The 15,155-nt window shown below is 31.3% G+C and overlaps 1 protein-coding gene across 2 annotated transcripts in view; it reads left to right on the top strand.

The window, feature by feature from the left end:
- LOC148620984 (uncharacterized) overlaps positions 1-14,942 on the top strand; it is a 31,520-nt gene extending 16,578 nt beyond the window's left edge. For both annotated transcript variants that reach the window (XM_088574939.1, XM_088574940.1), the window contains 8 exons: positions 422-480; positions 1,513-1,629; positions 2,882-2,939; positions 3,876-3,980; positions 5,186-5,372; positions 10,647-10,838; positions 12,706-12,854; positions 13,515-14,942. In XM_088574939.1, coding sequence (XP_088431065.1) covers positions 422-480; positions 1,513-1,629; positions 2,882-2,939; positions 3,876-3,980; positions 5,186-5,372; positions 10,647-10,838; positions 12,706-12,854; positions 13,515-13,564 — 917 coding nt within the window. In that variant the 3' untranslated portion in view covers positions 13,565-14,942. The remainder of the gene's footprint in view (positions 1-421; positions 481-1,512; positions 1,630-2,881; positions 2,940-3,875; positions 3,981-5,185; positions 5,373-10,646; positions 10,839-12,705; positions 12,855-13,514) is intronic.
- The last annotated feature ends 213 nt before the right edge of the window (positions 14,943-15,155 follow it).

Raw genomic sequence — 15,155 nt, 5'->3', positions numbered from 1 at the left:
GTACCACAAGATGACATACCCGCAGTGGAAGGTTGGGAAGATTTTGGAGGTGTTGACTGGAACCATTTAGGAATAAAGGGCCAAAAGAGGGACCACTTTGATTCTGATCAAATTCTTAAAAGTATAAAATTGTAGTCACAATATAGCTGTATTAAGTTTGAATGGTGTGTTAAGATAATGTTTGTAATGTCTGATCTCCTCACTTCCTGCTTAAAAAGAATGGTTGGTTGAGAGGTCTAAAAGACAAAATTCAGGTAAGTAACCTAAACATCATAAGTATTTGATTCCAACTTTGCTGATATTAGAGGAACTTGTCAAAACATGTGTACAGCATACATGTAAATACTGACATTTTCAATATTTATGATGTACATTGTAGTTAAGTTTTGAACCCAGTGTAATATAATTTGATTTATTTCAGGTATTAAGACTGGTGGTGATATAACAGACTTCAGAGCCTTTTGTGATCAAACTAATGAGGTAAGACTGTTATATTGTTCAATGTTCTTCAAAAACTTTTAACTTCTTTAATTACATTGTACTTGATATTGTTTTAAGAGTGTAATAGAAAATTATACTATACAGAGATATTAATTGAAAATTTATACCTTTGTTTTTATACCCAAAGTTTGAGGGGTATTTAGTGATAGGGGTGTTCTTTCATCTATCTTCCCGTTCCATCTTCATACTTCCTTCCATTGCACAGGGGGCCCATTTCTTATTCATTTTACTGTATGGAATTGATTGAAACTTTCACAGAATCTTTATTTAATGTATCCATTGGTGCACCGCCTATTTTAGAATTTCATCCATATAAATTTGGGGGTTTCACATAGCAAAACATGGACTAAATCCTTTTTTTTTATTTTGGCAAATGGGGGAGACCCATCTCCAATCATTACTCCACCTATACTACTGAATGAAATTGAATGAAACTTCCGCAGAATCTTTATTACATGTATCCATTGTGCACCTAATAGAATTTGATCCAAAAAAAATTGGGGGTTTCACAATAGCAATACATGGACTTTGTCATTTGTTAATGGGGGGACCTATCTCTTATCCTTTACTCCTCCTGTATACTACTGAATGGAATTTAATGAAACTTTCACAGAATTTTTATTACATGTTCCCATTGTGCACCTCATTGTGCACTACCTATGTGAATTTGAATTTTGATCAGAATCAATTTAAGGGTTTCACATATCAAAACATGTGTTATTTGTGTCACGTGCCATGGTTGATGAACTTAGACTTTGAGCTTTGATGTGTTGTGTACTATGATTGGTGACTTCTAACCTAAAACTTTAACCTTAAGGCCAAATTAGTTATTTTTGTGTACAAATTTGTGTCCAGGCTATAACTTTGTTGTATTTGGTGTAGGCTTTTGATATTTGGCATTAGGGTAGACTTGCTCAAGACAATTTCTTGTGTACCATGTTTGGTGAATTTTGATCTTGATTTCTGTAACAAGAGTGACTTACTGTTAAATCTTGTTTACTTTTGTTTAAGGTCCACAAACTGACAAATCAAGCTAGGAGACAGTTAGCCAAGAAGCAGATTGTTGCAGATACATTTGTTTCTGATGACCTGCCAGGTGGTGTGTGGAAAGTTTCCAGAACAAGAGATGTATAATCTCCATCTAATTGTTTTATTCTGTTTATTTCCTGTGTGAAAGTAGGGGTTTCATTCAAGCCTGATGCGTGTATCTACACTAATTTGTGAAATATTTTCTATTAATAGGATATTATTTGAACCTTAAAAAATCTTCTAGCCTTATGAAGTTCCAAATTTATTTAAAGAATTATAAAAGAATTTGGTATTTTTTTTTGAAATCTTTTAAGCATAATACATTTTGGTGTAAAGACATATGTTGAAACATCTGCTTTGAGTCAAGGTAGACCTAATATTTCTATTTTACAGATTTTCCTAGTTTGTTCTCAAAGATGATCTTTAATGAACTTAAGAATTTTAATGAAAAAAAAAATAGGTCACTGAACTTCATTTCAAGGTAACTGTGATAAAGGCAATTTTTTTACAAATTTTATATGGATTCTGTAGAGAATTTTCACAATTTCGCAAGCTATTAAAAAACTGGTAGATAAAATTTCTTATGAGTTTATGTAAAGGTCACTTAACTGACATTCATTTGCATTTCAAAAAGACAGTTGGGGTCACCACTCTTTTTCTTGTAATATAAAAAAAAAACCCTAAAATTCCAATTACATTTCTATATAACACTAATGAGGCAAACTTCCTATCAACTGGTTATTTTGTTACCAGATCAAATAAAAAATCACAAATTGTGACATTGGCAAAGCCCAAAGAGCCAACCCTTTTAAAAATATGGGGGTAAATTGGTGGTGTCATTAAAGATTCATGGGAAAACTTTGTTGTTGATCCAGTTTTGATGATTCAGATGTCAATGTGTTGCTTTTGAAATTATGTTTTAAATTATTATTCAATATTTTCCCCCATTACTTAAAAATGTAGATTTTCAAATGAATGTTTTAACTCTGGCTGCTGCTGAAAAGTATTAATTATTTTTTTTGTTTGCTCAACATAAATTTCCAGGCACCCCCTGAAGAAGAAAATGGTCTGTGCCTTATTTTGAGCTGCTTCTTGTAACTATTAGAAATCATCCATAAAATTATTACGTAGGTTTTCTGATCATTACAGGAGTAGCTAACATGAATACATGAAAAAAATATTCTGTTACGTTTGACATTAATTACATTCTATGTCTTTGGTCATGTATCAACCTAAGAGACTTATAAAGTTCTATTTATGTGTATATATCATGTCAATATACCCTTGAAATATAAGGGATTTTATGATGTCACAAACAGTATCATAGGATATATTTTTTTTTCTTTTTAAGCACCCTGCTTCAAGAAGTACACTTGATTCTGATGTATTCAATATTGAAGATCTACATGGTAAAATTATCTGTTCATTTTATTATGTTACTTAGTCACATTCTGTATCATGCATGGAATCCTATTTAATAATACATGTTATTTGTCATATAACTATTGGTGATGATTTAAGTATTGTATAACGAGAATAGGTATGGTGTATATGTCAGGCCACCCATTGGTCTTCAATGAATGATGAGGAAATGCTCATACAGTGACAGGGCAGGCTGCAGCCGGCCCCAAAACATCATTATACACAGTTGTAGCGAAAGAGTTGCCTCTTTAAAATCACAAAATTTGAAAATCAAAATTCAATATATTGAAAATAATACATTGTATTAAGCTCAAATTTTATACATTTCATTTTTATTATAGAAAGAAATGCAAATTGAATTGGAAAAAAATTCTCTGAAAATTTAACTTATGATGTAAATTCAGATTTTCAGAAAGTGAAAGATTTTTATTATTATATACTTTGGTTACATGTATTATGTAAATGTGATATCTGGTTACATGTATTGTGTAAATGTGATATCCTGAATTACAATGAATAGTGCTTATGAAAATTAGTTTTGACAGTCATTTTCAAAATGGCTGCTGTTTAGTTTTGTTTTTGTTTTGTTTTCCTTTTTTTTTTATTGACCAATAACCATGTCCAATACCATTTGTCAAAAAGAATAATGTGCTCAACATTATCTACCACACTGGGTAGGGTATATAGGGTGGCATCTTCGTCTTTTATAATTGACTGTATTCCATAAAAAAATTTCACATCATATGATCTATCTGTATTTGTATCCAGAAAATATGCAATCCAAATTACTGTTGTTTTCTAAGAATGGAAAATGCAGTGGGGCCTTTCTGATTTCGCCAGTATTCTAGCTTTATTTACAAAAGAAAGAATTATCAAGGACATGCTTTTTATAGTTAGGTTTTGTTTTGCTTTAAATATTGCAGAGGGAGAAAAAGAAAATGTAGAAACCCAAATTGTGAAGATAGTACATTTTGATAAAGAACTGAGCCAAAAAGAAACAAGAGAAGAAAGAATCAACAGAAAAAATGGTATATAAATGTACATCTGGCAGGGAGTAAAATTGTTAAGCACAATGAGATGACCCTATGCAGAGACTTTCAGAAAGATCCCCTGATGGATGTATGAGTTATGGGTCTGGAAATTAATTTTTCCTAGAATATTTTACATTTCCAACCTTGAAAATCTTCTCCTCTAAAACTGCTGGATGAATGGTAACCAATTTTTGCATAAATGTTCCTTAGGACATCTCTGATATTCTATGTATGGGAGTTATTGATCTGGCAAAAAACAGGCTGCCATAACTGAAATAGACCATTTGGGTCAAATTGCAGAATTTTGCAAATAACTGAAATGGATTGAAACCAAAATATTTAAAGAAATATTTGTAAGAATATCCCAAATTGGTGTATGGAGATTTTTGATCTGTTGAAAAACATGACCACTGTTGGCTACCAATGAAAATAAATATGTTTCCATGTAATATTGGATGTATTTTGTTCTTTAGTTTTTTTATACTTTAATGGGTGTATACATGTAGCTTACATGTTATGTGGTTTGTGTAACACAAAGTATATATATTCATATCCTGTCTCTTAAGAAGAGGGCATTTGATGCCTGAAAGTCCATTGATTATGACACTTTCTGCCAGTTATTACAGGACATGTATGAAAGAGATAGTTTGATTAAGTCTTTTTATACTGTGGTCATGTCTGTTTGTTCTTTTTTTTTGTTTCTTGGATCTTGAAAACAAGTTTAGTCACAGTTTTCTCAGTTTCTGAAGGGCAGAATGTTTCATATTTGGTTCACAGATTTGAGTTGTATGTTGTCTTTAATGTTAGATTTCAACCAATTTTTGTAGATTTTAGGCTTCTTAATTCTGTCTGATCCTTATAGTTTGAAAGGCACTACAAGAATACAAACTCCTTACCTGTATTTTATAGGAAATAAATTTTGTAAGATTTATCTTAGCTTCTTCTTTACAAAATACTGATTGAGGGATATACAAATATAGTAATACAAAGGTTTGACACGATTTATAAAATGTCTATTTTTTTTTTCTTCATTTTGCTAGAATCTAATCCAGTTTGATGAACACAAAAATAATTGGATGATGAAGTGGGATATCCTTAATATGATATCACTAGTATGCTTGTATTGTAAATGTCTATATTATAAAAACTAATGCCTCCTCTACTTATATATCCAGCAAACATCAGATACATTACTTTTTTAGCATCCACTTGCAAAGGGACTCAGTTGTTAAGACCTGTTCCAAATATTTATACTGGTGTTCAAACAGAAGAAGAAAAACAAAGACAGAAGATTGAACATGCCACTTATAGAAGGTTGTTTATGGATATAGAAAGAGAACAAGTCAAAGAAAATATAAGACGTCAGGAGCATAGGAAAAAAATCATGAAGTAAGATCATTACTATTTGCTCCCCTTACCGCCACCACTACCAGTCCCCAGCACCACAAAAATTAAAGAATGCTTAAGTTTGGGAATATACTTTATTTCCATAGCAACCAATCAAAGCCGTTGATGTTGATGATGTCACAAACAGTTGAGAATTTTCCCAGACTTTTTCAATTTTTCAAATTTTTTGGCACTTGGTCCAGGTATTTAGCAGATAATGTAGTGTGTTTTACTCAACTTTGAAGATACATGGTATGTGCACATAAACATACAGTAGCATTACTGGGATTTCGTATTTTAAGAAAGAAATACTATGCCCTATTCTGATATTATAATTATGATCAAAAGACCACTGAATTGAATTTGGTATACTTATGTTATGTGTAAATTAGATTTTTGTTGTTGTTTTTGGATTAGTCTATCAAACTTTTCTGTTGACAGAAAGCATTAACATCAATCATCCTGAAGACTTCAAACATCATGAGTGACAAAAATACCATATGAATAACATATTTGTATTTCATAAAAAGAATGCTGGGTCAGAATGGACAAAATCGTTATTATTTCAGGTTGTCAATTAACCTTTTTATGCATACATGAAAAAAAAATTTTTAAAACGTTTTGTCCACCATTACAAGCAATAGAAGTCCTTTATAGAATAAATACAGCAGCTGAACCCATCCGTGAAACTATAATTGTGATCCGTCTCTGATCAGTTTTTGATCAGTCATTGATCCATCAATCCAGTCCAATAAACCGGTGATTGCATTACCTTACAACCGAACAGTGAAGATATTTTACAGATTTCCGTTGTTTAGTTTATCAATTTTTACACATATTTACTAAATAAAATACATTTAGATTTAAGCATCAATTAATAACTTTTATTTTATATTTGTCTTATTTTTATCAACATTCAATTTGTGGATTTAATGTCTTAGATTTAAGATAAATTTTATATTGTATTATATTGAAATCGTTCCAATAGAAATTCAAAAATTTACAGGAACTGATCATCTGTCATTTTACACAACAAAACTGTGTTCAGATTGGTCACAGGTTATCAGTTATTGATCTGTCAAATAGTTACATGTACCGGTTCAGTGTACTATAGGATAGTAGTACAGTATGCTTTGAGAAAATCAAGGAAATAAATTAAAATCTATGATCTCTGAACACTACTGTCTACCTTTGTAAAATTGAAGGTAATACTGAAGGTATTTCTCTGTAGTCCCTTTAGAATGATACATAAGAAGTTTGTATTGCTTTGCCAATTGATATTGTTACATTATCACAATATTATCAAATTTGTTTTGGTATGCTTATGTCCAAGTTTGCAAGTAGCAACCTTGTCAAATGGACCATTCGTCTTTTAAATGTATGATTTTCCAAAAGTCATAAAAGTAGAATGTACGACAAAAATGCTGATACGAGTCTATATATAGGTAATGAGGAACTTTCTAGCACTTGAAGTGTCCTGAAGTTTGAGTAAGGTAAAATTTAAAGGAGCGTTCAATACCATTTTCAATTTAATTAGTCCATGGTTGTTATTGAAGCCTATAGTGTTTTAAGGGAGAATTGCTTGTATTTTTAATCTTATTTTTTATGTAAACAATATTTTAGCTAAATCAATGTTACACTCAATCTTGTGCAACACTGGGACCTCTTAAAGACACCCATTTTACTTTACTTCACAGCTACAGTTGGTTTCAAATGAATGAAATCATGAAAAACCTTTATGTGTGGCTTCTTGTACATTATGATTGAACATGTGATTGACTTATTTCACATTATTTTCACACAAAGTAGTTAATGCGTCCAGGTAGTACTATTTAGTTACAAGTATTTCTCCTTACAGTTAGTATGTTGTTGCCTATATAAACAAACATAGCATGCATCTTTACTAATTTTGAGTGGTGCAGTATCAAAACTTAAAAGATATGTAATGGTACTCGATGTAATCCAAAAAACATAAACTGTAACTGCAGGTAACAAAACGGAAGATACAGATATTGAAAGTTGTATTGCATGCATCATGAAATATGTCTGATATGTTTTATTTTAGGCTTAGATATAACATAATTAAACTTCTAAGATGTTTGTATAGAAAGCTATGATCTATTGACAATATCTATAATTTGTAAGTACATGTATGCCCTTAACATACTTGAAGGTCACAATATCTACTATGCAGCTGACTAATTGTTTTGTTCTCTGGCACATATATTTTACTTTTATTAAAACTTTATTAAATATAATTAAAAGAGTAACCTGGACCATTTTGTAATCATTAAATTTTAAGTCAGAAAAAATGTTGCTTTTTATAAATTTGATATCATGAATTTTTACCTTTTGATAAAGTAAGATGAATCATGGAGTGTATTCTGTATTTGAAAGATGAGATAGAAACTGCAATATGCAAGTTCAACAAAGTCACGTGTTGTTCATGGACTTAAATAAAAATTAAGTTCTTTGAGACCAGGCTGGCGTTGCTCTTGATTATGTATAGTCCATTAATCAATCAAATCTAGACCTCTGTAGCATTGATCATTCTTTGCTAACCATAACAGCAGTGTATAGAGTGACACACAAGAAAAAAATTGTGGTCTTATTATACTTTTAATTGGTGTTTGCAAATTGTACAGGTACTATAGTTTCTGTTGCTAATACAGAAGCGCTGTCCACAGCTGCTCTATAGCTAAGCTAGTCAAGAAATATTTTCATGTAAAAGAGTACTTGTCCTTCTTAAAGTGACTGACAGTTGTATTCTGCCACTGGATGTAGGAAAAAATGAAAGTAAAATTAAGCAAAGTTTTTATGTGATTGCATGTAGACTCATATCTTATCTGTAGAATTTCAAGATGGTCGCATGTTTACAGTATCAACAAAAAAATCTACATGATTCAAAACATTTCAGCAAAACACAAAAAAAGCACCTCCTTGTAGTGGCCAACACATTTTCGCGTTGCTGTTGGCACTCGGCAATCATTTCTAACCATCGCAATTCAGCATGATCTTAAACGCACTATGGCTTTCTACCATTGTGGTTCTGAGTTTACATATTTTCTCTTGCTCTTACAACTTTAAAATTTAAGACTAGTTTTTTCTTTATTTTTATTACCTTCTCTGACAAGGCAGCAAGCCTCCTCTATTTCAACTGTAGTTATGCCCCTTTCCATACAATAACAAACATTTGCAGTTGTATAATAGTATATATAGCACTGCTATCATTGGCTTTGTCCATGTCATTGTCTGTAGATACCTGGTTTTCCTGCTGTAGCATGAATAATATTTCAGTAATCTTTATAAAAAATTTTTTATATGGTTCAAAACTACAAAAGGAAGGTGGGTATCAATTTTGGAGTTATATCCCAAGCTGTTTTGTAATTAGGGGCCAAATACATGCATTTCATAGAATTTTACTTTATAACTCCAGTAATAGCATATGGGTATCTATGATATTGCTCCACAATATTCTGTACAACAAAGGCCAGGCTGGGATTGATTTTTGGGGGTTAAGACTTGAACGGGCTAGAAACAAGCAGTTTCCTGATGTACAAACAATAACTTAACTAAAGATCTCCTTTAAATTGTACTCCAAGGTGCCATATCTCAAAAGGAGACCGGTACAGATTTTTTGGGTTGTGCCTTCAGCCAATTAAAAATAAGGGACCTTTGTTACAAAGAGGTCAGGAACAAGCTGTTTTCTGATTTATGGAGGATTACTTTAGTAAAAGGGGATAGATCTCTTTGAAATTCCACCACAAAGTATCATACCCAAAAGGAATGTAGGGATTGCTTTTTGACGCGTCACTGAGGAAATGCAAATGCCGAGCGTCTGTCCTTTTATCAGTATTGTCCACACTTTTTTTTCGTTTTTTGTAATGCTCCTACCAAATAACTTTGTTCTTGGCATGTAGCCTTGTTATGAAGAGTTACAGATTAAGTTTGACTTTGGTTACAGTTGAATGATTTTTACAGGAGTTATGGCCCTTGGACATAGAAAATTATTTCAGTAAATTCAGTTTTCCACGCCTTCTTTTTGTAGTGCATTTATCAATTGATTTTATATTTTGTATGTAGTCTTATTATGAGAAGTTACAAATTAAGTTTGACTTTGGTTACAATTGAATGATTTTTATGGGAGTTACAGCCCTTGGATTCAAAATTTCTGTGATTTACAATTTTCCGTTCCTTTTTTTTTTGTAATGCTTTTACCAATTGATTTTATCTTTTGTATATAGCTTACTACCAGAAGTTACAGACTAAGTTCGACTTTAGTTATGGTTGAATGATTTTTACAGAATTTAAGGCCCTTGGACTTAAAAACTTTCAGTGAATTAATTAATTAATAATAGTTTTCCACACTTTGTTTTTTTTCATGGGGAACATTAGAATTGTGTTCTTTTATTGATGTTGTGACTGAAACCATTTAGGTATTAGAGACAAAATATGACTTAATTCTTATACAGTGTCAAATGTCTTATCACAAGTCAAGTTTGAATGGTTTGCCCATACTTGTCCCAACTGTTCAGGGTTCAACCCCTGCAGTTGTATCAAGCTGGAGCATAGTTTGACATTTTACAAGAAAAAATGCCAGTAAATGTTCCACTGATACTTTTCTATGTGAGCATACCAAAATAGTGTATATACATGTTGCAAGTGTTTGCTCTAATTTGCCCCTTAAAACAAAAATTACATGTACCAGCCTTTGACTTAGAAAATGTCATAAAATTCTTCACATCCCCTACAAAGTTTAGGGGTATAATTTGGGAATCATGTGTCTTATCTGTCTTCCACTCCCCAGTCTACATATCTTGTTAGTCTTAGAAACAGTTAGTTTATGAACAGTTTGGCAATATTCATCTTGGAGAAAGTCTATATTGATGAAAATTGTTGTCATGATCTCGTACATGAAATTTACATTGATTTATCTTGGGGTTAGTATATATAAGATTGTTGTAAAGCATTTAGGTTATGTAGCTACAAGTCATCACTACAGAAGTTGTTTGCTCGTCATCATGAACTCATGGATTGTTATAGTGTATCTATCTGCACCATGAAAACTGATTTGTTCAAAGTGTCATAGTTTTCCTCTCCTCTTTCATCTACCCTGGACTTGACTTTTTATGAGCAACTGGACATGTGTTTCTAGAAGAGCAGATGATGCTTACTCTACTGGTGCACCTGGTCCATGCTCTCATTCTTTAGTGGAGTCGGGGTTGCTCATTTACTTTTGTTACTTGATTACTCGTTTACCATTCTTGTTTTTTTTAGACTTAAGAAAGATAAAGAAGAAGAAAGAAAACAACAGGAAAATGTTGCAAAGGAGTTGATTGAACCAAGAGACCCCCTAACAGGAGAGTCGTCATTAGAGGTTTTGTCAAGAGAAATTGAAAAGCATAAATTTGTGAGACAGAGAGTTCAGGAAAACGAAAAGAAAATAAGAAAACAAAGAGAAATGGAAAGGTAATTACTAAATAACAAGTCTAACTTTAGTTAACTGTTGTTGTCCTTTTCTCATTTATTTGTACCCTTAAGCTGTCAGTGCTGGAAGTATGATTCACAGTTACACGTTGTATCCTAATGCTGTTTGCTATTACAAATATTGTATCTTATATTCTCAATTGCTGTGCTCTCCCGAATTTAAAGTATTTCATTCTTAATTAATATGCATGACGACTACCCATACCATTACTACATATGTTGTATATTCAATATCCAAATTCATTAATATTTTGTGACATTCAACCATATCCATTTCCCAACCTTCAACCATAGCCATATTCTACCTTCAACCAAAGCCATATTCTAACATTATTTTTTTCTTGCGATACAACACATTTATTCTTTAAATACATCCAACAGCAATATATTCAATAAGATTATATATATACTGTTACAAATATTGTAATATTGTATCCTTATGCTTCCAATACTTTGCTGTTACAAATATTGTAATATTGCATCCTTATGCTTCCAATACTTTGCTGTTACAAATATTGTAATATTGCATCCTTATACTTCCAATACTTTGCTGTTACAAATAATCGCATCCGAATGTTTGCCAGTACAGGGAGTTTGATCTTACTCCTATTGTATCTTAATGCTGCTAGTACATTATTTATCAATTTGTGGAACATTTTTATATGGAAAACTTGCCACATAAACAGTTTATTTGGTTTTTGCCATCACTTGGCATCCATCGTTGTTGTCTGTCATCCTTGGTGTATCCTGCATAGAACTGTAGTGAGGATTTTTGATTTGTCAAAAAACATGGCCACCATGAAAATAAAACATTGGGGTCAGACACTTGTTTTTTTGCATATATCTCCAAAACCGTTAGGTTTAGCCAAATTCCGACTTGCCTTAAAGTCTCCAGCATGATGAGGTCTATCTGTGGTCTAATTTTTGTTTTAATCTGTTAAGCCATGTTGGAGTTCTTGCCCTTTTTCAACATTTTTTTGCTATATTTAATGTTATTTCTTTCCAAAATCTTCTTTGACACTACTTGACCAATTTGAACCAAACTTGGTGTGAATGTTCCTTGGTATATCCTGCATAGAACTGATGTGAGAATTTTTGATCAGTCAAAAAACATGGCCGCCGTTACTAAAAATAGAACATAGGTGTCAGACTAGTTTTTTGCATGAATCTCCAAAACTGTTAGACCTACAAAAGTCTTGGGGGATCAAGGTTGTCAGACAACTCATTGTTAAATTTATTGTCCTTGAAAGGCAAAATTTAACCAGGTGAGCGATTCAGGCTCCTGGGAGCCTCTTGTTTATCCTTCCTGCATAGGGAAATGAATCTGATGATTAATTCTTGAGGTGAAAGAAAATTTTGGCTGTTTACACTGCTTTATGTAAAGCTGATTATTTAATATGAATATAAAATATTTCTTCTTCAGTACAAAAATAAAAAATGGAGTAATTTTGTAAATGAAATCGTACCGTAACATTTTCAGTCAAATCTAGCTGTACTTGGTAAATTACTGTAAACAAAAATAATCCAGATTGAGGTTTTTACGTGTTAACACATGGTATACTAAACTTCTTAAATTTTGTTCTTCAAGAAATGAAGGTAACAGAATTAGTGTTTATAGTTGGTCATTAATAAATATGTTTTGGAATAGACATAGTCACTTTATTTTGGTTTAAGGCAATGTCACATGAACTGCTTATATAGTAAAATACCAGTGTTCTATAAGGTAGATTCTATTATCTAGATGTATTCTGATAAGTGTATTTTATAAGTTAAACTTCAATTTTATCCTCTTGACCTTTTATGCATTAAAATAATTCAAGCATACTGTAATGAGAAATTATTTTGATAGGTTTGTAGAAGCATTAAAGCATCAGTTGAAAGTGAAGGTTGGAAATAAAGGAAAACAACTACCAGCATTATGTTGTTGTGGTGAAACACTGTGGGAGACCAATCCAGATACTTGTGCAAATAACTGTGTATTTTACAGAAATCATAGAGGTATATATACTGAAAACAATATCTCTAGAATATTCATTTTTATTATATAAGTAATTAAGATGCTTTTCTTATACCCTTGGCAAACAAGCTTTGAGGGTATGTGGAAATCACATATCTTTTCAGTGGAACTCAATTGATGAATAGAAATGGGCATCATATATAGATGTGCATCTTATACCTGCAAAGGGACAAAGTCTAAATAAATGGTTTTACATGTTTAAACTTTACAAATACAACTCTTCCTTAATGGTTCCACAGTTATAGGAGCTTTATACATCATATGTAGATGTGAAGGAAGACAATTATTGGGTGATACCTGCAAAAGAAATAATCCAGATTGAATGTTTTACATGTTAAAACCTTGTTAACTAAACATCTTCTTCATTGCATCATGTATTTTCTTGAATTTAAATAGGAAGGTAAGGCATCATATGTAAAAGGAGATTATCCAATTTTAGGTTGAATATAATGTAGATTCGCTTGAAGTAAGGGTATTCTCTTTGGAAGCTTGCTTACAGTATTTTTATAATTATACATAATAACCATGCAATGGTTATGTTACACTACAGAACAGTATAAAATGTGTTTATAATGTTTTCTCAGAAAATAATGTCTCACTTGAATAATCACATAAACAAAACTTTATTTCTTTCATTTTAGCTTATGCAAAAGCACTCCAGTCGCTGCTTGCTTCATCAGATATTGACTAGCTAAGTTGAATCATTACTTCTGTACATCACCAGTTGACATTTTATTTAATACATTACAATATGTTGAGTGAGTTAGTTATAGTATCTATAAGTTTTGTTACATACAATAATTTGTAGTGATATTTTGTCAGTGAGTGTTTACTCTCTTTGTTTAAATATTTGATAACACAGACTTTATTAAATAGTACATATTGTTATATGAACTTTACTTAACAAAAATTTAGATTTTTAATTATATTTCTCAAATTTTGCTTCAATTTTCATACTGCTTGACTGGTGTGGAAAAAAATGTTCTCATCACTAGTGACTTGTTTGTTCTCTGAGTTTGATTGGCTTAGAAATCGATTGTCTTCGTCTCCATCTTGAATCGCCTCGATTGCCATTGTAGTTATATTTCAGTTAAATAAGATAATTTTTGTGTTTTCTTACCTTAAATAAGAATTATGAAGGGACTCGGGAAGATTTGAAGTGAAAAAACCTTTGAAATCGTATGGATTCTGTTGTTTGGAATGTTTGTGTGACGTCACCACGTTTTCTTCGAATCAGAATCATAATGTTTTGCATGCTTTTCATATTTGGGTATTTTTGACGTTTTTAGGGCATTAGAGAAACAGAATCTATACTCGAAGCTCGTTGATTAATTTTAAACTACTGACTTATTTATTGTGCTCTCTCTATATAATACAACAAAATACAGGTTTTTGCTTATGTCAGTTCATGTTATTAGATCCATTTATATGAAGAAAAAATTCCAGCTTGCACGTCATTACTATGAATAGATTAAATTATTAAAAAAACACCTGATTATTGGCATATTTAAAAAGGAGAAAATTTATATATATGGCATATGTGTAAAATTTTACAATGAATGTCATGCTATTGAAACATTGAAGCTTCTGATGAAATATATAGATGGTTGTAGCTTATGGCTTTTATTTTTACGTATAATAAGCACCAGTAAGTCATTTAATTTCTAAGAAATTATTGAGATTTGCAAGAAAAGTAGTTAATTGTGTTTTCATTTTGAATCATTTAATGATGTAACAGAATGTAAACTTTTATTTTTGGAATCATTTTCGCAAGCTGAAAAAAATTACTGTACATGTAGATTTTAACCGATTTGTTTACTATGTTTTATGTATCTCTTTAAACTCTGGTACATTTTACAAACATTTAGACCAATATTGGCAAAAAATACTGAACCATCAGCAGTGGGATTGATAAATTGAAATATGCACAATATCATACTTTTGAAATGTCAAACCCTATGAATTTGTCACTAAGAGTCACATTTAGGATCATTTTATTATAACTGTAATATGTGTATAGTATTTACATTTTTTGTCAGGAATAAATTTACTATTTTTTATTTAAATAACTTGCATTTCTTTGTTTGTTGCCCGTGTATATAGACAAGTGAAAATATTGGTTTACATATATTCATGATATTGAATCTCCTGGTCTCTCCATTGTCTGTATTGGTGTATTAAATCTCTTCATTCTCTTGGTCTCTCAATTTTCTGCATTGTATTCAATTACCTGGACACCTATTTTATGTATTGGTTTATTTAATCATCTTGACATTTATTTT

The sequence above is a fragment of the Perna viridis genome, chromosome 3 (assembly GCF_037379345.1).
Source record: "Perna viridis isolate PV_CMFRI_1.1 ecotype Kerala chromosome 3, ASM3737934v1, whole genome shotgun sequence".
Classification (NCBI taxonomy): domain Eukaryota; kingdom Metazoa; phylum Mollusca; class Bivalvia; order Mytilida; family Mytilidae; genus Perna; species Perna viridis.
The sequence above is the reverse complement of the archived record's forward strand: the minus strand, read 5'-3'. Positions and strand labels throughout refer to the sequence as shown.